Genomic DNA, 25,860 nt, shown 5'->3' on the forward strand with positions numbered 1-25,860 from the left:
AACCAAGAAGGAAGTTAAGAGCTCCTCTGTGTTAGACAATTTGAATTTTTGGTGAGGGCCTCTTGCAACTTCCCCAGACACTCAGACTGCTGAGGAGGTTTGTTCTCGGGTGTCACTCTTCCTTCCAATCTCTCCAGGAGCAGCATTTGGGGCCAGGGAGCCAGTGAAGAACCAGCAACTCCAGCATACTCTGGGGCACGGAGCAGTGGGCAACCAGGACGTAGAGGGAAGTTGGGCTGGAGAATAGAGTGGGGCAGGGCTCAGAAGCCAAGCAAAGGAGAGTGGACTTGCTGAGATGGTAGGACAGAGACACTCACTGGGCCCAGACAAGGGGCCCAGAATTTCAGCCCTGCTCTGCCACCACCTGGCAGGTGGCCTTGAACCAATCAGCGTACAGCCAATGCACATCAGTGCCCTCATCTGTAAAACTGGGCATTTGAAACAAATGACCACTGAGAGGTTAGGGTCTATTTTCTTTCTTGCTCTAAATAAACACTCATGAAGAGTTTCTGAGGAAGAAAATGAAGTCATTCAAGCCAGGTCTTGGTAGAATTTAGCCTGGAAGAGGCATGCTAAGTGTCAGGTCAGCTGGGTGTTGTGGTTGAAGCCAGTCGGGTTTTCTGTTCTTGCAACATAAAGCAGCTGAATGTTTGTGGGCACTGTTCATTGAGGCAGATATTAAGGCAATGGGTTGTGAGACAGAGAGTCATGTTTTAATCTCAATTTCCATCCTTTCAGAGCCATGTGACCTTGTGACAAAGTTCCACTTCACTATTTCGAGTCTGTTTGTTCACCTGCAAAGTGAAGGTTAATCATAATGCCCCCCCTCTGTGTGGTTGCCAGGCGGGGAGGAGTTACTGCAGGCCAGGCGCCTAGAAGCGCGCCCGGTACATAAGCAGGCACTCAGTAGACCTGGCTCTCATCAACAGGAGCCCAGGCAGGTCGCCAGCTGTCTTTAGGCTTCCCTGAATGCATCCTCACTTCTCCCATGCCCCTGCCCGCTGCACTGCCTACCGCTGCCTTAGTTACTTCGGGTAAGTAGATCGCTTCCCTTATTTTCACTCAGACCTCACTTCCTTCTTCCTGAAACCCTTGGTGTTTTGGGAGCCATTACCACAGCTCCTTCATCTCTTCCCACTTGCTCCAAGATGCCTGCCCTGTCCCGAATAGAATCCACAGCGCTACTCCTGCCAGCTCTGTTCAAGGGCCCTACCACACTGGCGGCGGTGGCTTTCTGCCCAGTTTGAACTTCCCTTTGCTTTTGTTCCCTTCTAAGCGCCCCCATCCCACCCACACATATCTACATGAGGTTTGGTGACCATGTCCTGTTTTGTAAATCCAAGTCAACCTCAGCTGATTTTCCCAAGAAAATTTCTAGGACAGGATCAAATGCTCTCTTAAACATCCAAGTCCAAAACATGTTTTCCCTTCATTTACTAGGAATGAAAACCTATTGGGAAAAGTTTGTTAGTGATGAGTAATCCTGTCTTAAGTCCCATGGGCAACAGCTTCCTTATTCTTGATATTACAGCTTGCAGGTTTTATGATGTATGTGTCTGCATTTTGAATTTGGAGAAGGAATCACTGTTCTGACTTTTCATCTCAAACTCGGACTTCTTCATGATTCTCAAGATGCCTCCGTCACAAAAAGGTAGCAAATGTACTTAAAAACTCAACTTCAGGAATAATGAAACAAATGTGAATTAAAATACTATTTTCTTTCAACTGGTATATTTTTTAAATGACAATTCCCAGAGCTGGTGAGGTTTTGTGGAAACTAATGTTCTCCAAAGAGTATAATTTGGAGTCACTTTCTTGGTGGGCAATTTGAGACATATAAAAAACCATTAAAATGTGCATTTCCTTTGACCCAGCAGCTTCATTTCTAGCAATTTATCCTAAGGATATAATTAAGAGTGCTCTCAAAGCACTGGTCAGAAGAATTAAAAATTTTGGCAACGTAAAAGTCCAAATTACCAGTAAGACAGAAAACTATGCAACCATTAAAAATGACGTACACAAATGTTTTAAGATTGCAAAAGATTGTCAAGTTTTTAAAAATCACACAAAATACTATTAAAAGTGATCTTTTGTAAGAGGAAAATATACACAGGCATACAAGAAAGACTGAAAGGCTCACGCCTGTAATCCTAGCTCTCTGGGAGGCCGAGGTGGGCGGATTGCTCAAGGTCAGGAGTTCAAAACCAGCCTGAGCAAGAGCGAGACCCCACCTCTACTATAAATAGAAAGAAATTAATTGGCCAACTGATATATATATTAAAAAAAAAATGAGCCGGGCATGGTGGCGCATGCCTGTAGTCCCAGCTACTTGGGAGGCTGAGGCAGAAGGATCGTTTGAGCCCAGGAGTTTGAGGTTGCTGTGAGTGAGGCTGACGCCACGGCACTCACTCTAGCCTGGACAACAAAGCGAGACTCTGTCTCAAAAAAAAAAAAAAAAAAAAGACTGAAAGTATGTATGACATTATCAGTAGGTGGTGGTATATGGGTGACTTTTCTTTCTAGATTATCTGAAATGAATAGGCATTACTTTTGTGTATTTAAAGTTATTTTTAAGTAGTCTGAGAAAGGCCCATTTGAGGATCGTTATCATTTTTCTTGTTGTCTAGAGGTCTCAACTTTCCAAACTAGGAGGTGGGTTCCACAGCAGGGCAGGAAACTTCTCCCCGCCCACCCACAGTTCACACCTGAGGCAACCACTTCAAAGGCCACCCTTTTCCCCAGCAGCTCTGCAGGTTTTATGAGCTTTGCCACCTTTGTCCCTCCTTCGCCTGTCATCCAGACAAAGGCAACAAGCCAACAAGCCTCGGTTGACCCCATGTTGGTGTGTCTCCCTTCCCTAGGCTCTCTGCTGCCTGCACCGGGGCCTGGCATTCCTTGCCTGCTGGGACACGCGTCTGCACCTGTCCTCCAGTGACAGAGAAGACTTATCCCTGAAATAAGCAGTCTTTGTGAACTTCCTTCTTATCATCCTCTGCATAGCTTAAATGCCTCCTCCCGGCTGGGCATGTCCCATGCTTTGAGATAAGGGTAATTAACTATTCTAAGAAAAGTATTGCCATTTCCCTGCCCTGAAATTAGCATTTTTCCTCTACCTGAGCGCCACGGTTAGAACACACTCTGAAGAGAGGAAGGCAGGCGTGTGAGGGTCTTGAGGCAGGCTGTGTCGGATGGGGCAGGAACGTCATGGGCAGGGGTCCCCCTGGCAGAACTGCCCGTTTGAATTGAATCCTGGCTGCACCTTGGACAAGTTATTTCACCTCTTTATTCCTCCACTGCATGATGTGTGTCATGTCAAGGCACAACAGGCAATAAAGGCCCCCACCGTGCAGAGTTGCTTTGTGGATTCCACGAGTTTATGCACACAAAGGGCTTAGAGACCAGCCTGGTACACAGTAAGTGCTTAGTAAGTATCAGCTATTATTACCACTATTCTTTTAAAAGTTGGTGAAGTGCTCAGTAAATGGTAGGCCTCTTCCCTTCACTGTCCTCCCAAGTAACAGCAGTGATGTTTGTAGGGTTCTATGAGGGACTGGTGCTACTGATCATAGGACTGGCTAGTTGGGTGGTTGACACAGACGGCCCTGTATTTTTTTCTCATGAGAAATGTTTTCTCATTAGAGAACTGCATCCCGACCATTACCCCAAGGCAAGCGTTAAGAGTGCCCTGTACATACCGCCCTTAACACCTGCTCCAGCTGCTCACTTGATGCTGGTCTCTGCCGCCTGACAGCTACCTCTTTGCTGCACATATTCTCCTTTTCACCTTCAACCTCCACCCTGAGCACAGGCCATGGCTGTAGTGAGGAGTAAATCACATCACTCAGAACAGAGTGTGGCACATTATAAGGTATTATCACCTCCATTTTACAAATAAGCATACTGAGACCTAGAAGTCAAGTGACTTGCTCAAGACCCTGCAGCTTGTAGACAAAGCTGGGCAGTCTGGCTCCAGTCCTGTCTCCGGGGGAGAAGGATCCTGTCCCTAATCACCACCACCCCCATTTCTAACTTCTCCCATTGACACTGGCATTTAGATGTGTTCACACCTCCCCACTAAGAACAATAATAAGCAGCCCTCTTTCAACCCCTTCTTTCTTTCCTCCCTTTTTCATGGCTCCACATTCTCACCTCTGCTTTAAGCCTCTCCAACCTGGAATGTTCCCACCACTCTGCTGACTATGTCTAAACCCAATGGGTTAAACGGCTTAAATCTCCTTAGCAGTGTTTGTCCTTCCTGCCTTCTCTTGGCTTCCAGACACCTCCTCCTTCGCTTCTCGCTCAAACATATTCTCATCTGCTCAGTGTCTGCTAGGTCTCTTTTTGGGGCTCTAGGTGTCAATGCCCACCTGCCTGGTGGACACCTCCACGTGGATGTCAGACACCTCCAGCTCAGCCTGTGCCAAACGGAGCCCATCACTTCTCCTCTCCCCAAACGGTCACTTCACTTCCTCATCTCAGAGAAACGTGTTGCTACTCACCCAGCTGCTGGAGTCAGAGGCTGGGCAGTCTTGACGCCTTTCTCTTCCCCACATCCAGCCAGCCACCAAGCCCTGCCGCTTCCACCTTCTTAATATCTCTTGAACCCACCAACTTCTCTCCATTCCTGCTGCAATCACCCTAGTAGAAATCATCACTGTCTCAGACAAGACCAGTGGCTGGCTTCTTACATGATTTTCAGATATAGTATTATCTCCCAAAACCCAGTCTTCATAAGCAGATGGAGAGAGCTCCCCCCCCCAATGCAGATCTTACTAAGTCCTTCTGTTACTTAACATTGTTAAGGTGCTTCCTATCTGTTACTTAAAATTGTTAAGGTGCTTCCCTTAGGATGAAGTGCAAACTTGTCATGTGGCTGGTGAGGGCCACAACAATCTGGTCCCTGTCTACCTCCCATGGCTCATCCTGAGCCCTCCTCCCTCAGCCCTGCTGTGCAGCAACCCCAGACCATTCTTGTTTCTTTTTTTCTTTTTTTTTTTTTTTTTTGAGACAGAGTCTCACTTTTTGCCCAGGCTAGAGTGAGTGCCGTGGCATCAGCCTGGCTCACAGCAACCTCAATCTCCGGGGCTCAGCAATCCTACTGCCTCAGCCTCCTGAGTAGCTGGGACTACAGGCATGCGCCACCATGCCCGGCTAATTTTTTGTATATATATTTTTAGTTGGTCAATTAATTTATTTCTATTTTTGGTAGAGATGGGGTCTCGCTCAGGCTGGTTTTGAACTCCTGACCTTGAGCAATCCGCCTGCCTCGGCCTCCCAAAGTGCTAGGATTACAGGCGTGAGCCACCACGCCCGGCCCATTCTTGTTTCTTAAACATAATGTACTCTCTGCAAAGGAAGTGTCCTGCCCCTTGGCCTCGCTGTCCTGGCCTTCTCATCTAAATTTAAGTGCCTTTTCATCCAAGAGATGTTCTCTGACCACCCCCATCAGACCTTATGCATCCCTGATCCTAACAATTACTGCACACTTTTGTCGCTGTCTGCCTTTCTAGCATCTCCAAAATTCCATGAAGGTCCAAACTGCACATCGTGTTCACTGCTGAGTCCCAGCGTGAGCACAGTGGTTTGCACACTGAGAGCACTCAAAGGTGGCAGTGATTTCCACCTGTTTGTGGTCCTTTTTTCTCGTACCATGGGCCACCTCCCTGTCAGTCTCTCCCATGGCTTGCCAGGCCTTGCCCACCAGAGTTAGTGTTTCACCCATCATGAGCTCCTCCCCATATACATTCTTTTCCAACAACGGTTTCTGCAAAAAACTTTCTGGAAGGATCACATCTGCCACAGTTGCCTTCATAAGAATGTTTTTTTTTTTTTAATTATTACTTAGAAATGCAGTTATATACATAGAACAATTAAAATTAAATTAAACTTTGTACAAATATTAAAATACTATCTTCACACCCACTGCAATGTACAGGATACCAAAAAATATATATATGAAATAAAATAAAGCAAATCCAAACTGATTGAGTGACATCCTGCACAGGGTCAATTGCGAATGTATTGTTTTAAACCATTATGTGTACCATTCTACAAAGGGTTCCATAGTGGTGCAGTAACCTGAAGAAGCCAGGGCAGGGTACAGGGGCCTGCATCCATCCCTCTTCCCTGCTTGGCAACCCGAGTGCTCTGCCCCTGTGTCCTCTCCAACTAGCTCTGCTGCTTGGCAGAGGGCTCAAACTTGGGGTTTTTGTTCAAAATTCTACTAGGTTTTCAACTGGAAATTAAGAATTGCTTCCCAGTAAAGCTGGGCCTGCCACATTTCCCTCTCCAGGGAACCAGCAAATGCACCACTCAGACCAAACATCAGCCAAGCAAAATATTCTCCAAGCCCCTCCTTGGGGCACCAGTAATGACTATCCCTATGCTGAGAGTCAGGAGACCCGGCAGGCCCCATGAGAGACGATCCCAGCCTCGCTGTCCTCGGCAAGCACATCTGGAATTAAGCTGTGAAGCCTGCGTGCCACTTCCCTTCTAGGCCCTTTTTCTCTTTGAGGAGGGGGGGAAAAAAGTAAGGATGTAGAAATGTTTGCAGCATATTTCATTCTCTATATAAGGACGTTCCCCGGAAGTGGAGGCGACACTATTACGTGGGAAGCAAGTGGTCTGAGAGCTCAGCTGGGACTAGGAGGGAAAGGATCGGTACCCGTGCCACCACCAATGAAGCAGGAAAAGTATACCTTTGTCTGTCTCGCCTTCAGGCTTCTGCACAGAGCTTTAAAGCTGGGGGTGGGAGGAGGAGGGCAAGATGAATGGGGGAGACTATGTTAGTTTAAGTTCTGTTTGCAAATGGAGTGCTTGTAGAATGTACATGGAAAATGCCTTATAAAACCAAAGTGGCCAGGACTAGCCCATTTCATAGTTACACCCAGTGAAATGGGAACACAGCACACGAAACACAGAAATGGCGACAGATACAGCCAACATGCTAAACTAAGGCATGGAGGGGACGGAAATTTTAAGTGATTTTACCATATTCTGGCCCTTGAAAATCACTAGAATGTGACTGCAAGTTACCAGGATATAAAACCTGCATTGAGTCAGCTCAAATGTGCAAAAGAAAGAAAAAAAAAAAAAAAAACCACCCTTTTAAAAGTCCTTTGGTGCTGACCATTTCTTCTGGACCAGCCTTCTGCTGGACGCCCCCAGAGATGATCCTGGGAAAGCAGGGCTGTGGCCACAGTTTGTCCCCAGCTTCTCCGGGCTCCTCCAGCAGCCTCCCTCCTAACAGCCTGCCATCCGACACCAGCCCTGGTCTCTCTGCCAGGCCCCCATCTCAAGGCAGCTGTGGAGTCTCTAATCCCTCTGCAAGGGACAAAGCCCAGAAGCCCTAGAAACAGCAGCACATGGCTGATGATTAAGAAATTGCTTTGGGGAAAAGAGAAATAACTGGGGGAAGAAGCTGTCATAGACTTCAGCAGGCCCAGGAGCCTCCAGGAAGTGGGCCTCAGCAAAGCCAGTGACAGGAGAGAGGGGAGGGAATCTAAGGCTCCCATTGTTCTGATTTCTTACTCTCCTACCAAGTGGGCAAGCCTGGGCTTGTGATTCCCAGAGCAGTGTTAATGGAGGGCGAGGTGGAAGGAGGCTTTGGGAGAAGGCAGGCTTTTCATTTTACCAAATAAACCCAAAACAAAAAGTGCAATCTCTTAGGGGGAAAAAGCCCAGAGTAGCAAGGTAGAAAAGGATAAGATCTTCCATTTTAAAAAATATTCTAGAAGTCAGGTTTTGGAAGAGTGGAAGAGCGAAGCTGAAGGCTCAGCAGTGAGACTGTATTTCTTTCCCCTCACCCCATCTGCCGCTGCCTTCTATTTTGGAGGAAGACAACGCCAGCACTATGGGTGAAGGCGAGCCCATGTGGCAAGGTGAGTAGGGCCATTAGGGACCCCCCTCCCTAACCAGTCTCATCTCCCTTCTAGTTCTAGCACCTTCTCCAAACTGTTTCCTACCTAACCATGCTTGCCTGGGCTTTGGGCACAGCAGACGAGGGCTCCTGGGGGCGGAAGGGTGGCCAACAGGCACAGCAGGCACTGCCCTTACCCTGAGAGGAAGGAAGGAAGACTACGTGCGGCAAGAGGCCAGGGGACAACCGGGCGGTAAAGTGCGTGTGTGACAGTGGAGGCAGGAGGTGAGGGCAGCGGCTGGGAGGATGCCGTTCCCCTCACCTTCCGGCCACCCACGCCTGAAGCTAACCCTGCTCCTGCTCGGTGAGGGACTGAAAATACACTGAGCTTTTTATTATTTTTACCACCCCAAGTAGAGAGGCTCGGGGGAGGAGCAGACATGCACAGAGTCAGTTTTGAAGTTTCCCAGCCCCAGTGCTTCAGGAAAAAAAAAAACAGAAACAAACATTCCTTAATGCCACATCTATCTTTTGAAGATAGTGGCCTGGTGGAGATGGTACACCCAGACTGGTCAGCACTCAAAACGTGGCTAATAAGCGGGAGCACCCCCTCATCGCCAGGGCTCCTCCACCAAGGGCCCTGCACCCCAGGCTGCTCCACGCCCCTCCCCCCACCTCAGGCCGGTAAGGTCAGAGGTGCACACAGACTGTTTCTCAGCCCTTCCCCCAGGGTGCCAGGGAAGAGGAGGAGTCTCCTGTCAGCTGAGACATGCGGAAGGGTGGCAGAGAAGGGCAGAAAAGTAGGAAAAGCAGCAGCACAGCAAGCAGCAGGCCACTTCCTGGGCACAGTTACTAAGGCACGTGACCGTGGTGGGGAGGATCCTCAGGACCGGGCTGAAGCTGCCTGCAGCCAACCGGGGACTCGGTCTGTGCCTTTCAGCCTCCCCTCCATCACCACAAACCCAGAAAGGTGCAAGTTGCCCAGGCTGCCAGTGACCAGATGGGCACTCCACGGCATCACAGCAACTCTCTTGCCCCCGGCTCCTGTGAGCAGCGAGGAAGCCAGAGCTCTCTGGGATAAAACCCAGGAGGCAGCATGAAACTTCCCCTTATACTCCAGGGAAACAGAAAAAAAACCGAGGCCAGGAAGGCCAATGCTGGAAGTAGGAAGTGAGAACTTGCATATTAGGAAGACAATCATTATCAGCCACCTGCTTTACCACCCTCAGGATCTTCTGGATGCTTCTTGGAGACTCTCAACTCAACAGGGCCAGGAGCCTGCACCTCTGAGCCAGGCGCTAGGGCAGCTTTGGCATAATTTTCCAAATCCTCTATCTTCAGCCAAGGAAACGTGCCACTGGTGTCAACCCAGGGCAAGCCCAGGGACCCACACTCTTGCCCCAATTAGAGCCAATCCTGACTCAAGAGCTCTCACTCTTGGATCTGCTCCTGCAAATGGCAGCAGTGACAGCCCTCAAAGGAAACAGGCCAGACCCAGGCCGGGCCCCTGGGTGGCAGGGGGCAGCAGTGCAGCCACAAAGGCTTGTGGACAGCAAGACAACAGGGAAAACTGGGCAGGGTGGGGAAGGCACAAGTAAACATGGCAGCATCAGCCCACGCAACCCATGGGGCTGCTGCCAAAGAGCTGGCTGGAGGGGACCCAGAGGCTTAGGGAAAGGGAGGGCTCGATCCAGCACATTCAAATATGTCCCCGACAGATGGGAAGGCTGGGCCAGGCAAAGAGCCAGCTCCTCCAGCTGTCCAGCAGGCAGATGGCGAGAATCTTCCTTGAGTTTCCAACGAGGTGGGCCTGCAGGCCCTCAGAGATACACAGATACACAGGTGGCAGCTCAGGTACCCGGGCAGGGTGGCTGGAGAGTACAGGGTGCTCATACCCACAGGGAGAGGGAGAAGGGCAGAGGACCCTCACAGAGAGGAGAGGAGAGGCTGGCTGCAGCCCTCATGCTTCTTTCAACAGTGGAATATCTGCAGGAAGACAGGGAAGGAAAGCACAGTGGTTACCCCATGTGGGTCTCTCCATATTGCTCCTGATACCCTTGCAGGGGCCCCCACACACGGCCCCTAATTTAAAGAAATAAAATGCTCCCCCATACATTTCTAGGTAGGCGAAAATTCCCCACCTCTTTTTTAGGCCTTTCTGGCTATCTCTCTCACTGCCTATGTGATAAAATCTGGACATTCAGTCTGGTTTTCAAACCACCACCATGAACCCTCTTCTGCCTTAGCTCTGCCGGTCTAGTCACTCCCCTTTCTCTGCTAAGCCCACGCTCTGAAGGTACAAGGCCCTGCTTAAGTCTCACCACCTCCTAAAGCCGTCTGCCAGTTGTGTGGCCTCCCATAAATCACTTCCCCTCTCTGGGTTTCAGTTTCCTCATATGTCAACGGACCTCAAGCTCCTGACTTCCTATGGTATTATCAGACCCAAACAGCTCAGGTGTGGCCTGCAGCGAACTCACTGACCTGTGTCTTGTTTTCCGAATCCCTCATTCTATCACAGATCCTACACATTCTTGGTACCATTATTTCTCACATATAGGTCCCACTATCTTCCCAAATGACTGACACTCCACGAAGGCAGGGAGCATGTTTCATATTTCTCTGTATCAACCCTAAAACCTAATCCAGGCACAAGATGGGCTCTCAAAAAAAAAATGCCTGTTCAGTACAAGGAAGAAAGCGAGCAGTCGAGGAAGAGAAGGAAGAACAGGGCCCCATCTTCGCTCCTTGGGAGGATAAGAGCTGCAAATGTGCACTTAGACACGTCTCACAATATGTGTGGCTGACTGTCCATGGGTCACTGGCTTCCACATTCAAGCTCACTAGCCAACCAAGAAAAAGGCAGCAAGCTGTTGATAACCAGGAAGCACCACAAACACAGTCTGTTTGCTTTCAGATATTCTAAACCTTAGGCATTTACCATGCCAAGGATACCCAGGAAGCACACACTCTCCTCCAAGGCTCTTTTAGGGAAGCTTTATGAGTATAGAAGTCCTCACTACCGAAAGGTGACATCTAGGTTTAGTTTGCATCCTGCACTACACTGGGATGTAACTTAAAGATATTTTTTAAAGTGACAGACTCAAGCCCAAGGTTAAATTGGGCTCCAGGAAAAGCAGAAACACCAGAAGGCAGTAATTTCATTCTATGGCTTATATGCCACAAATACACTGGAATCACCTGGAAGGAAACAGGGTTTGGAGCCAGACTCATCTGGCTTCAAATCCCTGCTCAGCAATTTACCAGCGGGCCAAGTTACATACCTTCTCTGAGTCCCAGTTCCCTCATCTATAAAATAGGGATAGTAATGAATACCTGTATCTCAGGAGTATTGTGAGGTTTAACTGAGACAGTGCACGAAAACTAGCACAGTACCTGGCATACTTCTGTTTAGAATGAAGCAGCTGTCTGCTCTGGGAAAGAGACAGGCTCTTGTTTCTCTGTAATACAACCCCATGCCTCTTTGTTGCTCCTGACCTTTCAGGAACATGAAAATCATAACAAGAGGACAGACCCCACCCCCACCCTCAACCAGCTGTCTACCTTTTGATTTAGTACGGCCTTGTGATGATGGGAGACTCCAAACTATAAAAATTCATAGAAAACAGTGAAAAGTCTCCCTATAGAGAGCCCAAAGCCCTACCTGGTACTCAAAGGGTAAAAGCCCATTCTATAGGCTAATACCCCAGGTATTATCTTTCTTTGCTGAAAATATACCACTTATTAGAGAGGCTCAGTACTTCCTCCCTCCCAGCAAGGCCCTCATGCAGCTAACAATTCAAGTTCAGCTCAGACCACCTACCATCTGTGTACTCCTCTGAAGTGAGGGATAAGAGGCTTTGTATGTCACTGTTCTCTGAATCTGCAGTGTCTTTGTTGTGTGCCAGTCGGCTGTTCCCTGAGCCGGCCACCCAGGAAGAAGTGGTTGCCTGATGCACCGTCACAGTCTCCGAGCCCCGGGAGCCCCAGGCTTCACACAGTCCAGACTGGCCTGGGGCCTCATCCTCTCCAGCCGCAGAGGAGCAGGCTCCCTGGTCCTGTAGCTGCTGCTCCCGCGGCACACTCCTCCCACTGGGCCCGGAGCCTTCTGACAGCACGATCTGCACTCTGGGGTCAGCGGGCGGCACACAGTGACCGGCACTGCCATACACAGCCTCCTCGTACGACGGTAGTGCGACCTGGACTCCATCCACCATGATGGAGACCTGGTCCCCTGACACGCCCTGGTCACGCCTGGATTGGAGGAGGAAAAGACAAAGGAAGAATTAGAATAAACATACAGATAAATAAATACCATGATAATATCAAAAACAGCCACCATTTTGGGAGGACTTACTATGTGTCAGGCACAGCACTAAGTACTTTAAACACTTTCTCACGCTGGATCCTCACCTGAGCCCTTTCAGGTAGGGATTTACCAAGAATGCAGATGAGGCTCAGAGAAGTTAAGTAACTTGCCCACAGTCACACAGTAAGGGATGGAGCTATGATTTCACTCCAGTTCCATCTCCTTCCAGAGACAGTGTTCTTAATCTCTGGGTATACAAGCACCTGGCCCTCTGGTCCTGTGCAAAAACTAGTAGCCCAGAGATCTGGAAATAAAGCCATGCATTCAGCACAACTATGATAAGAATGGGAGAGAATGATGGTGGCACATATCTGTGAATATACTAAGAACACATTTCATTGTACACATTAAATGGATACATTGTTTGGCATATATGAATTATATCTCCATAAAGCTGTTTAAAAAAGGGGGGGGGGCAATATGGCCTTAAAATGGGATACTGGACCAGGAATCAGATGACTTGCATATTTCCAACTCAGCCACATTGCTTGACTTTCTTTTTTAAACTCTGTAAACTTTAAAAAAATTATATGTGAATTATAACAAAAATACAGAAAAGAACACACAGAAAAATCTACATACAGTTCACTGACTTATTCTAAAGGTAAGACTGGTATAAAACTCTTACCTAGGTCAAGAAATAGAACACTATTCACACCCTAGACCCCCTTGTAGTGTCCTAATCACTCTCATTTCCTCCCCACAAAAAAGAACCGCTATCCTGACTTTTAAGGAAATGCACCACCTAAGAGCCTCCTCTCAGATATAACTACAACATCATCACATCCCAGGAATTTAACACTGGTATAATACACAAATTTTCCTAACGATCCAAAAATATATTCATTTCAGCTGCAATCATCTTTGTTTTCATCCAGGACACAATTAAGGACTATGCATTGCATTCAGTTGTTCTGCCTCTTTCACCTCCTTTAATTTGTAACTGTCTACTATAGTTTTTCTTTATGATGGTGGCATTTTTTTTAACAGTCCAGTCTAACTGTCCCATAGAATGTCCCACCGCAATCTGGAATTGTCTGGTTGTTTTCCTCAGGATTGGATTCAGACCAATTTTGCCAAGAACACTACACAGGTGATGCTGTATCCTTTCAGCTCATCACATCAGGAAATACACATGGTCTGTTGCTCAACCATTTATACTGTTGCTAGATTGTTGTTAGTGGATCTCAATTTCCTTACCTGTACTGGGAGATAAAAATCTGTGCTACGTAATTCAAATAATGCACTCACTATGAGGAGAAAAGTAGCCCCTTAAAAGTGACCAGAGATTTTTGGAAAGAAGGAAAACTTTGATGGCAAGGTGGCACAGAAAGCAGTGTGTACACTGGCATGTGCTTAAACTTTTGCTATTCAAAATAGATTTTTTTTTGTTTAAAAAAAGGTAATTTAAATGGGGTCTAAATCTCCCTTCTACTCAAGTTAGGCAAAGTCAGCCAGTTACTTTTAACAAACTTACTATAACAGTTAACTACAGAGGGGGGAAAATCCCTAAGATTCTATATTGGGGATTGAAATATTCCATTTTTCATCTAATATAGCTATCAAAATAGATCATTTTGACTTTATGGAGAAATAGCTGATTATGTCAAGTAAACAATCTCCTTCAAATTCTCTTTATTCTATTAATTAACAACCTTTAAAAATAACTCCTACCTCTTCCCAAAACAGAACAAAAGGAAGAAGAAAGAAAAAAAAATCACATAGTATACAGAAATTAAATTTAGCCTGGTCCTTATCTGTCAATTCCAAGCCTGGAGCATTTTACTGAATGCAGTTCAGTTTGGCCCTTTATGCCTGTGACTGATGACAGTGACGGATGAGGGGCTGTGAATGAATATAAAAGATGTACTCCTCAAGAGGGAATGGGAACTGCCAGGAAGAGCCAGGCAACTCTTTCGGACAACCCGAAAGAGAAGTCCATCGTGGGGAATCCGCTCGGGGCCAGCACCATTGGGGATCCTCCTATTCACCCCTCCCCAGTTCAGAATCATTTGTGACTAATGTATTATACTGGAACAAGGAAAGTGAAAAAGGCAGGCAAGAAAACCCACTTTCTCTGTTTTTCATCAGTATAGGGCAGTGGTTCTCAAGCCTAGCTGCACATCAGAACCACCTGAGAAGCTTTTTATAAAAATAGAATGCCAAGGATCCAACGTGTGGGCCTGGAGGCCCAGGTGTTGGTATTTGTTTTCAACTCCCTCTACTGTGTGGTCAGGACTGGGAGCTGGGAGTGCAGGGCAGTGGCTCACAAGCAAGCATGCATCAGAATCACCCGGAGGGCTTGTTAAGCCCCCTCACTGGGCCTCAGCCCCCTGAGCTTCTCATTCAGCTGGTCTGGGATAGGGCCTGAAAATACACATTCCTAATAAGTTCCACGATACTGTTGCTGCTAGAACCACACTTTGAGAACCTCTAGTGTAAGGGAAATGACATGGCTTTGGAGTTGATCAGATTTAAGTTCTAATCTCAGCTCTGCTATCATTTAACAATATGACCTTGAACGAATTACTTAACCTCTCTGAGCCTCAGTTTCCTCATATGCAATGTTCTTATGAGAATTAAGACAATGTATGCGAAGCAACAAGCACAGTGCCAGGCACATCCAGGAATTTACACATGGCAGGGCCCTCCCCGTCCCCTGGGCACACACAGACCAGCAGAGGCTGGCAGATCACCAGCAACCCTCTGCCAGTCAGGCCGCCGCACAGGAGCACTGCTGTTGGACTCACCTGCTATGATGGAAGGACTTCAGCTTTGGCTGCAGTAACACAAACAGCACCACAAGGAGGAGAATGAATGCGACGGAGCTGGCAGTGGAAGCCACTATAGACAGCGTGGAGACCCCGAGTGATGTGTGGGTATCTTTCTCTATAAAAACAAGCCATCATCAGAAGGGTTTTGTACCCAGACACACAAAACATGGGCCCCACAGCTGATCTTTCAAAACGCCCTGAGTGATGCAATACAGAGATATCCCTATGGTCAGGGTCATTTCAGGAATGACAGTGTAAAATAACCTACATATACATGGTGCTCCTGGAGCGGGACCATTGCCCTATCCTGCTTCCTGAATAAAAAGTTCCCTTCACTCCTGGCCTTTGAGGTCCATCTGATAACTATACTCACTTAACCCTAGAGAGTTTACCTTTATAAACCACTTTGAGTCCATCCTGAATAGCAGGTAGGTAAACAGCAATCATTTAAATAGGCACATCATTCTACCATCTTAAGTCCCACTCATGTTTTTCCCCATGTGGCAGGATAATTTGTAAGGACTGAGCTGGACTAAGTCCCTGTCCTAAGGTCCCACAGATTTATTCGTAAATCTCGGGTTGGCTCCCACCCTTCTCTGGCATGTCACAGGTTAAACATGTTCTGGTCTCAAAGCCTGAGTGTGAGGCATAAAGATGGCCATATGACACACACTTTCCTGCAGCAGCTGGATTTTCCTGTCATGCAAGACAGGAAGAGGCAGGAGGGGTGAGAGGTCTTCTGTCCAGCTGAACTATAGCTCCAAAACAAAACAGTTCATTTCCATTCAAGGAAAAATAAAATGAAAGCGACACCAGAGAAGGTGTTAGCATTGTGCTCATTGTGTTAGCAGAACATGGTCAAAGGTCACCAACATTTGGCAAGGCAAACAAGAGATCCTGAACTTCAAAGGGGCTTTACATAGCAGGGCAGATGTCTCCATAAAGCTACTGAGCCCATCGGTGGATCAGTGAAATGCAATGGGACGTGCACCAGCAACCCCAAATGTCTTCCAGAGATATGAAATCCCAAGGAAGGAAGGAAGCAGAGCATCAAATGGGGCTCTGCTGCACTGCAGCAGAGGGTGCTCCGGAGGAAGCATGCACCACTTCCCAGGAGTTCAGAGAGCAGAACCCCAGCAGCATCCCCTTCTCATCCGCCAGACTGACCCTCGTTGAGATGGCAGCTAATCTCCATGGCCGGTTTCCACTCGCCATTCTTACACGTCAGGTATTTGTAATCGCCCTTCAACATGTAGCCTTCAGCACACAGGTATTCGATGACACTGCCCGCTGTCAGGGGGTCTCTGCAGGGCCGGGGGTGGCAGATGTAGCCACCATTCTCTGGCTCTGGTGGCAGGGGGCACACTGCAAAGACAGAGAGAGAGCAATGGTACAGTGGTGAGGTTTTCCAGCAGGAGTCTCCTTTCCATGAGGCAGCACTAACCGCCTTAACGGGAAACACACTAGGAGCAAAGAGTCATTCCCTTGGGAAGGCGGCTGACCAATCCTTGGAAATTCAGGGTGCCCCTGGCAGAGAGGGAAGTACAGGGCAACAGGGGAAGTCTGGCTGCTTTGCAACACTTCCCCTCTCCCACCCCACTGCGCCCTAGGAAAACGGCATCCATAACTGAATGGCAGACTCTAACAAAGTCTTAACCTACAGAGATCTAGACACAATATGGTTTTAATAAAACCTACTAACACACACAAGGAAACAGAGTAAAACGAGGTAAAAGACTGTTAAACCTGTGAGGGAAAAATGCTGGCCCTGTTTCTAGCATCAATGTCAGAAAGGGCTCCACAGTGTAATAAAAATGTGCACTCTTGGCTTCAGAGGGGATTTCTGATGGATTTCTTGGGAGGCTTCCCAAGCTCCCTGTGCATCTTCCATTCTCTGGCATCACTTGTCTCTGTCCCAGAGTAAATCCCACGTTTTTCATTCAGGTAAGGCTGTCTAATTTTAAAAGCACCTTCACCTCCTACCTTATTTACTTGTCCCGACAACTCTGTGAGTAGTTATCATTTCTCCTCTTTGAAGATGAAGACACCACAAAAGTTAAGTGACTTTTAGCCAAGCGTAAGGCAGGGTAGATGGCAGGCCTGGGATCAGAGTCAAGCGTTCTGACTCTACACCCGCGTTCTTCCCACCAGCAGACACTGCTCCTATCCCACGCTGTGTGGCCTTTAAGGGGTATGTGTGTATCAAGGTAAGTTACCTCCCCTTCTCTCCTTTCGAACATTCAGTTAGGAGGTGGCAAGCGGTGTGGTGGGAACCCTGGTGAGCTGCGGTAACGGTAAGTCAGGGGAGCTGGGAGGGCTGAGCAGCCCTCGGGAGGAGGAGGGCAGCCCCTGACTCCACTCTGGACAGACACTGCGGGATTGAAGCCTGCCTGCAGTGGACCGCTGGGCATCCCCAGCTGAAATAGGAGGGGCGCAGTAGGGGTGCTAAGGAATCACTGTTTGGAAGGCTGGGCTGGGGGAAGAAAACATGCTAGCAGGATGGCCAGGCACCCATGAATGCAAGAAAAACCAAACGTTTTCCAAAGGAAATTTGATTTTGCTGACACATACCCTGCCCCCATCCTGAATATCACAAGGACATCTGTATGAGAACAAGAAGGTTTCTTTTTCTCACTTCCTCTAACAGGCCTGGAGTGACTGGGAGTCCCAGATAAGGTGTGCTCCCTTCCACAAGACTGCCCGCCCGTACCACCATGCAGACGTGCCCTCGCAGCCTCTCCCCCGGACGCCACCTTCCTCCAATCTACACATGGCCACTGAGCACACTGACTGCCAGCCAGTCTGAGGGTGGGTACCAAGTCAAAAAGAGATGATGGCTCTCTGCTGTCAAACTGCTGATCACTAGGGGGGTGGGGAAGTGGAAAGACTCCATTTTTAAAAAGCTATTAACAAAGCAAAACAAAGCTGGGTAGGTGCCATGGGATCCAGGGAAGTCTGGCAGCTTCTCTGAAACTAGGAGATATGCAAAGTCCTCAGTCCCCTCTAAGGACACACCTTCCCCACTCTCTGCCCCCCACCCCAGCAGGGTCTTGAACAGGAGGGAGACAGACACAAATACTCCTGGCACTCTCTAAACTTGGGCCAAGTGTTTCAGAAAGCCGGCCAGGCTGGATTCCCAGAGAAACCTCAGCAAACTGCTTTACCCTTCACATTTTCCCTCTTTTGTTCAGGGCAGCAAGCCTGCTACAGATCTCCCCTGCTCCCTGGCTGTCCTTGGACTGTGTCTAATTGGTTCATTTCCTTGGCATAATTAATGCCGAGCACCCCAGGGCAGCTCCTGAAAGCAGGCAGGATCCACAGGAGTCCAATGTGCTGGGAAAGATGGTCTCAGGGGAGAGCTGCTGACTCTACAGACACTCCTACTTTGCTGGTTATTTCTGCCCATAAAGCCCACGTCACCACAGAATCTTTGACGGGGACCCTGGAGGTCACCTGGCACTCATTTCATAAGTAAAAAAAGTAAGGCTGACAAAGAAGTGACTTGCAATTCAATTTAATTTCAACCCAACTAGTAATTATTGATTACTGTGTAGGGGTCATTGTGCTATGCCCTGAAAAATGATAAAAAGATAAGTACTTCAGGTACTTATAGCCAAATAAGGATATGACAATTAAGTGCACACATACTTTTAAAACTCATTTTCTTTATGGCTTCTGGGTTTTGAGTTTGTTTAAAGGACACTTTCTCTACTCTGAGATTGTCAAAATAAACATACTCTAATATTTTTTATAATGTTTTATAGTTTGTTTTACAGAAAAAAACAAACTGATAGGAAATATATATACATGGCATACAAATTCAGAAAGAAGGGTATATAGTGAAAAGTAAGCCCCTCTCCTGTCCCCTCATCACTTAATCTTCTCTCCAAAGGCATTGCAGCAGTTTTTTCAGTATTCTTCTAAAAATATTCTATACACAGATTTGTTCTAATACATGTCAAAGAACGTGATTCATGCCACAAGAGAGGAAGCTCAAAGCAGGAGAGATCACATCTTGTGAGGGGGAGATGAGGAAGAGCTCTCGGAGGAAGTGGCATTTCTATGGGCATCCCTTCACCAGGAAGGGGGATGGTAGTCTGAAGCAAATGCATTGCAGTGGGAAAATGTAGGTTAAGCCCAGAGAACATCAAGTAGCCCAGTTCTGCTGGGTTGAATAATTAAAAAAAAAAAAAAAAGTCCAAAAAATTTAAAAATGTGAAGAGGGATGAAACCATCTTGCAGAGGGACTTGACTGCAACAGGAGAAAGGGGGAGCCACTGAAGGTTCTTGAGAAGGTAAGCATTACAACAGGAGCTGGATTTGATGTAACAGACGAGGAGAGACCCCTTAGGATTATGTCAACATTACAACAGTCTCAGTATAATAAAATAAACTCAGTGTAAAAGTTCTTTTTCTGTTTATCTATAAAGGTCATATGAAAGAAATAAGATAGAGTACATCAGGTTAATCATGAGATGCTGCTCCAGGTTTAAAGAAGGAAATGAGGAGGGCTTAGAAGAAAGGGTAAAAAAAAAGCAGTCATTTTTAAGATGCCAAGAATACATGAAAAAAAATGTGGCTCCCATACCCAAGAGCAGAGTGGGACAGTCCTGGCCAAGGGCAGAAAGTGAAGAGGACCTTCTTGGTGATTCCTGGGAAGAACATCAAGAAAAAGCAAAATCCATGCAGCAAATAAATCGCCCAGGGGCTTCTGGAAGCTGCCATCCTGAGCAAGAGGCTGTCTTAATCTGTATATCAGGCTCACTCTCTGACAACTCCAGGTCCACAGAGGGAATTTCAGGCTCCATTCTTAACCCCAAGAAGACAATAAACTCATATGATTTGGCAATGTTACATAATTTTAAAAGGTCAGAGAGAAAGCCAGACAATTTACAGAAAAAAAAAAAATCAATTACTTCTCCTTAGCTTCCACTCTGCTTTCCATTCTCTGCCACAGCCACTTAGGCCCCCAGTGGGCATCCAGTGAAGCCCACTCGGACCAGCTGGTGAGTGAGGATGCAGATGTGGAGAAGCAAAATGATAATTCCACCTCAGTGACCTCAGGTGACACCCTCAGCAGAAACCCACATCAGCCCTTCTGCAGGTGTTCTGCTTTTGTTGTTTTGGAGACCTGCCTTTTAGGAGGAAGAGGTAAATTAAAACAAAACAAACTTTTATAACATTCCATATGAGCAAAGCAAAGCAAGCTCCAGGAAAGGCCCTGGGGGTCAAAGCGTTCAGTTTAACAAAATGAACACATACTTGAGCCCCTTCAAAACAAAGCCTGGGGAGTAGGCACATGAAGATCAGGGAGGCAAGTGCCCCTGAAGCCTCCAAGGGATTAGAGTGAGAGAAGGAGACATTTGAACATCCAGTACATTTTTAAAAGACTAAACAAAAGAGGTTTCTGGCTGACAAAAGCTATCAAGAAAACACTACATCCCCCAACACAGCAACTGAGGATTTCAACGATGTCAGTGTTCACTCACTGGTTTGAAATAATGTAGTTTTAGACCAAAATACTGGTGCAGTAGCATTTGGGACACAAGACGGCACAGAGAAATAGGTGCTTAATGAAGGTGTTGAAAGAAAGGATGACCAGAGAGAAGCTTCCCTGGGAATTCGAGGGAGAAGAAAGAGGTTCCCCCAAATCCAAGGCACTAACTCTGTACCTGTAATGATCAAAAACACAGCTGGACAGTACTACAAATGTCCCTACTTGGTTGTAATTCCATCAAACACTTAGAGTGGGCCCTCTCCACACAATATCTCTAGGAGGGCCATAAAGGTAAATGTGACAGAACCATGCCCCCCAAAAGCTTACAATCTAGAAGACACAGATATTGCACATGGCCAGCTCTGACATAAATCAACGCAGTAAATGTGAAATATGACACAGGGTGCTCCAATGTGAGCTTTTCTAATAGCCTGGGTGTCCTTCTGGCCAGAGATGACCCTATTCTCCTGGCACCCAGGGAGGCTGAGAGCCTGGGGCAAAGAAGAGAAACAGGAGCAAAAACTGAGGAGGGGAGGACGAAGTGGACAGAAATCACAAACTTAGCACAATGCTGTCCAGTAGAAATATAATGTGACCACAGATGTAATTTTAGATTTTCTAGTAGACACATTAGAAAGGTAAAAGGAAACAGGTGAAATTAATTTTAATATATTTAATTTAACCTAATATAAGCAAAATGCATAAGCGTTTGCAGCTCAACATGTAATCAATATAGAAATTTACTAATGAGATATTTTATATTCTTCTTTTCATAGTAAGTCTATATACCTTCAGCACATCTCAAGTCAGACTAACCACATTTCAAGTTCTCGGTCACTGCATGGGGCTAGCCAGTAGTGGCTCCCAGTGTGGACAGCAGCATCTCAGTGAAGGAGTCCCTGGCCAGGAATCAGAAGATAGGTCTGGGGACCTGAAGGTAGTGGAACAGGTTTAGAATCACACGATGGGGCAAGAATGTGAGGTTAAAGAGAAGATGTGCAAATAAGATAGCATTTAGCACTGAGGGTCCCTTTTAAAGTTGTTTAGAAAAGCACTATTTATGTGCTTGTTCTCAAAACCCTTTCTTATATATGAAGGTCCAATTTCTATTTCTAGCCCTCAATGGTTTGTAGGGGCAAAGAGAGCCAGAGAAAAAAGCAAGGTGAATGCAGAGAACAAAGGTTCTAATGCACAGTTTTTGATATAAGACAAGGAAAATGGTAATTATTGCAAACAGCATACTACCTGTGCCAAATTCTCCTTACATGAAGCAGGTACTGAATTTTCCTTACATGAAGCAGGTACTATATTTTCTCCATTTTGCAGATAAAGACAATGAGGCTTAGCTAGTTGAGTGATCTACTTCAAGCCAAAAATTTGTAAATGGCAAAGCGAGATTCAGCAGGCACCTTGGCTCCTAAGCAGCAGGCTTGGGCACTGAGTAAAGTCCGGCCTGCTGAGGAGTGCAGGACATCGGGAAAATGTGCCAAGTACTGTTTTGTGGCTCGTCCCCCACCATTTGATTTGCTCAGCATGGAGCTTTGGAGACATCTAGCTACTTTGTACATACAGCATGTGAAAGGAAAAGTCATACCCTAGTGTAAACAGTCTTGTTCAAAGAGGAGGTGATTCTCCTCAAAAAAGCCTCCCAAACAAGTTGGAATTAGGTCATTCTAGAAAATACAAAGAAGAAGAAAAAATGATCACATCTGGATCATGGTCAAAAGGTAACTTCATTTGAACTTCACAAAACCCTCTAGAAATGTACTATTACATCATACGGATGAGCAAATTGAGTGAGAGGTTAAGATACTTGCTAAAGGTCACCCAGCAGCTTAGTGGTACGGTCAGGATTTGAAGCCAGGAAGGCTGGCTTCCCACTCCACAGCACTGGGCAGGATCAGAGGGCCTAGAGCCAGGCTTCTCCTCCCACACCCATAACCTGCCAAGGGAGCCACAGAGAGGGGAGTCCAGTGACAATGACAATCTGGGTACTGCCCGCCTGTGGGCAATGGTCTCTTTGGGCCTCAGTTTCAATACATAAAGACACTGAACCAGATCACCTTCTGCCATTTGCAGATCTGTCTAGAGTTGGCAGGCCTCACTACTTCTCTGAGGTTTCTTCACAGAAGTCCTGCAGCCGTTGTGGTTTTGCATTGAGCACAGGGTATGAGGGGCTGTCCATGCAGAAGCTCCTACACTGGGGCAGATTCCTGCTTCAGGCTTGTGGTAGGAACAGGAAAACATGTAGGAGTCCAGTTACTTAGGAGATAACCCAGGGCTGCTTCTGTCCACAGCTCTGCCCAGCCTTCTGTCTTCCTGACCCCCCCACTCAAATAGTCAAAAGTCTGAAATAGGCTGCAGTGAGAGGGAAGCAAGATGATTTCTCATGCCACTAGCAACTTTCCTCTCCTGTGAGACAAACCTTCCCAGCAGTCAGACAGGAAGCCCATTGTCCAGCCAGGATCCCTTCTCATGAGAACTTCCGATTCACTGGGGAGGGCCTGCCTGCGGTAGCCCAAGCCTTTCTCAGAGTGTGGTACAAGAGCTGGGGTGGGGAACACAGAGAGAAACCACCCATAGCTTAGGCTGCCCCTATGGCTCCCTTTGGCCCCCACAGCCATCTTCCTAATAGAGGCCCAGCCTGAGCTCTGCTCTGGAAGATCAGCAACTGACAGGCAGGGCCTGGCCTCAGAGCCTGTCCATATTGTTTTAGGCCTGGGCCCCTCACTCCCTCCACCTCATAAGAGAAGGGAATGCCAGCCAGGAGCCTCTGAGTCAACAAGAGGGAGGAGTACTTTCTTTATCGTACCTGCCCCAAACATAAAAACTGTCACCTAGAAGCAGCCACTAAAGTCCTTAGTCATTCAGTAAGAAGTACTGTTGCTCTCCTTGGCCTGGCAACTCTGACCTGAAAGCACACGCAGTCAGCTGGAACCCCACCCACCTCCAAATTTCCAGAAACCTTCCCAGAAATCTCCAGAGAGAATGAAAGAATAGCACAGGGTAGAGCTTACCAGCCAGGGCCTAGAATGAGACCACCTGGGCTGTGTGCTGCTCTAACAGTTTCCCGCTGTGTAGTCTCGGGTCGATCTTCCTATTCCTCAGTTTCCTTGTTTGTGACATGCAGATACAAAGGTAACTACCTCACAGGTACCTGGTACTGGGTCTGTCACACATGGGGTGTTCAATTAGAGAAGAGTTTCGTTATTCCTCCTCTGTGTTCCCATAACATCTTCATCACTCCTCCTGTAAACTACATCATCATACTGTCATCTTCTATCATTACTTTCTCACAGGTCAGTCCTGCCCCCATTTCCCTACCAACCCCAACCCACCCAAGCTATACGGCAGGGACTTGTTCTCATTTTTTTGTCCCTAGCACTTGGCAAGGAATCTTGCAGACAGTGGATGCTTAGTAAAAATCTGATATTACATTTCAAGACACTGTCTTGTTTGTAACTGCAATGGGCCACAGTGTTTTCTGATTTAAAATGAGTCCATGACACATAGCAGCAAAGAGAATCCTTCTCCAGGGTACATTTGATGTTTTCTAAATTGGTATCTACCATGAAAATATACTGCCTACCTAACAGGACCAGAGCCATGTGGGGTCAGACGGATGAATCTGGGTTGGACCCAGGGGTCCTCTCTGCAGCCTTATCAACTGCCCTTATTCCTCTGAGCCTTACTCTTTAGTAGCCAATACCCAGCTCCATGGGGATTTTGAGAGGACTAATAAAATGCATACTTCAAAGTGTCTTGTAACATGCCTGGCACATATCAAGCACTGATAGATGTGTACGTTTATTTTCACATAGTGAACTAAACCCTTGCCTCTGATTTTTGGAATGGGCAAAGGCTTTGACAAAGAGAAGAAAAAGGATTATTCCAGAAACTTCTGGATATGTGGAGAAGGGGCAGGCAGAAAATATAGTAGGATGAGCATTTGGGGGACCTTGCTTTGCTCAGTAATAAGCCAGCCCCTTTCCCACTTCCGTTCTCAGCCCAGGCTGCTCTTGGCTGCCAAATGGCCTCCATATGGCCTGTTACCCTTTCACCTCCTCCTGTTCTCTCAGCTCAGGGACCTGGGGAACAGGCTGCCAGCTGGGGCTGCTGCCCCTCCCCCGTTGTGACTGCTAAAAGGGCAGGCAGGAGGAGCACTCTCCTTCATCCTGCTGCTCCAGGTCCAGGCCTGGGCCACTCAGTGCCCAATGCACCCCACTCCAGTACAGTGAAGAATAGCACAGAGCCCATAGCTGTCTCCCTCCTCACCTCCAGGACGGTGGGATGATAGCAAAGCTAGGGAACCAGGCTATTCCAAGTGCATTAACAAATGTTACTATGTTTCCCCTCAGAATGGTAGTTAAAAGGTTAAGAGAAAGCAGAGGATACTTATTTTTTCTTCACTAGCAATTGCTACTTCTTGGTCTCAGCTCTCTCCCCCTATTATCTACCTAAGCTATATACATGCATTCCCTGCCCCCCCCCCCTCAGAATTTCCACCTACAGGAGGCAGGCAGGTGCCCTGGAGGAAGGGCCCAGTTGGCTGCTTAATGCACTGTCCAGCCTCAGACAGGTAGCTGAAGGGCAGGTGATAATTAACTTAGGAGTCTGGCCCAGAGCTGAAAACAGAGTTGGACTCTCAGGTACAACACTCAAACCTGTGGTTTCTCTTCCAATTCTACCATCTAATGGTAACTCCTAATGCCAAGTCCAGTGCCAGGCACACATAGTAGGGCTTCAAGAAAAGCAACTTAAAATTTAAAACAAATGTAATGATCTCTATTGCCTAAAAGGGTAGAAATGAGGAAGAGAATTAACATGTATCACCAGGCACTACACTGACACTCTATAGTTATTATCCTATATAATTCTTCCACCCTACAAGGAAGGTGGTATAATACTCAATTTGTTCAGATGAAGAAACTAGGGCTCTGAAAAATTTAGGGGTCACACAGCCACTACACATTAGAGTCTAGATTCAAAGTCTAGGCCTGGGGTCACACAGCCACTACACATTAGAGTCTAGATTCAAATTCTGGCTTGCCCTTCTCCCTATTACAGGAAACTCCTCGGTTACAGACGTCACCGGAAAAATTTACCCCAAGACCTACAAAAAATAACGTGGGGGTGCAGTACATATGGACAAAAGCTGCCATAATTCCTGTCTGGAGAAGAATATGGACTGGTGAGTTTAGTTGTGCCCAGAGGACTCAGTTCACATCTCAAGTGGGGCCACATTTTTCCAGAGAAGTGGAGGGGAAAGCCAAGACAGACAGTTTCCTTCACTGATCTATCTCTGTGCACTACAAACAATGGAGCTATTTAAGGATCACAGATACCAAAGCTCCAAGTGGGAGAA

The 25,860-nt window shown here is 47.1% G+C and overlaps 1 protein-coding gene and 1 long non-coding RNA gene across 2 annotated transcripts in view; one reads left to right on the forward strand and one right to left on the reverse strand.

The window, feature by feature from the left end:
• The first annotated feature begins 935 nt into the window (after nt 1-935).
• Nucleotides 936-3,341, forward strand: LOC142871454 (uncharacterized). The gene is made up of 3 exons (XR_012919709.1): nt 936-1,034; nt 1,532-1,651; nt 2,862-3,341. It is a non-coding gene; the product is annotated as an uncharacterized LOC142871454 (long non-coding RNA).
• Nucleotides 3,342-5,802: 2,461 nt separating this feature from the next.
• SUSD6 (sushi domain containing 6) overlaps nt 5,803-25,860 on the reverse strand; it is an 89,389-nt gene continuing 69,331 nt past the window's right edge. The window contains exons 3-6 of the mRNA XM_012781168.3: nt 16,166-16,363; nt 14,975-15,113; nt 11,679-12,109; nt 5,803-9,844 (exon numbers count right to left, since the gene is read on the reverse strand). Of these exons, the coding sequence (XP_012636622.2) occupies nt 9,819-9,844; nt 11,679-12,109; nt 14,975-15,113; nt 16,166-16,363 (794 nt within the window). The 3' untranslated portion in view covers nt 5,803-9,818. The remainder of the gene's footprint in view (nt 9,845-11,678; nt 12,110-14,974; nt 15,114-16,165; nt 16,364-25,860) is intronic.

This window comes from Microcebus murinus, chromosome 6 (genome assembly GCF_040939455.1).
Source record: "Microcebus murinus isolate Inina chromosome 6, M.murinus_Inina_mat1.0, whole genome shotgun sequence".
Classification (NCBI taxonomy): domain Eukaryota; kingdom Metazoa; phylum Chordata; class Mammalia; order Primates; family Cheirogaleidae; genus Microcebus; species Microcebus murinus.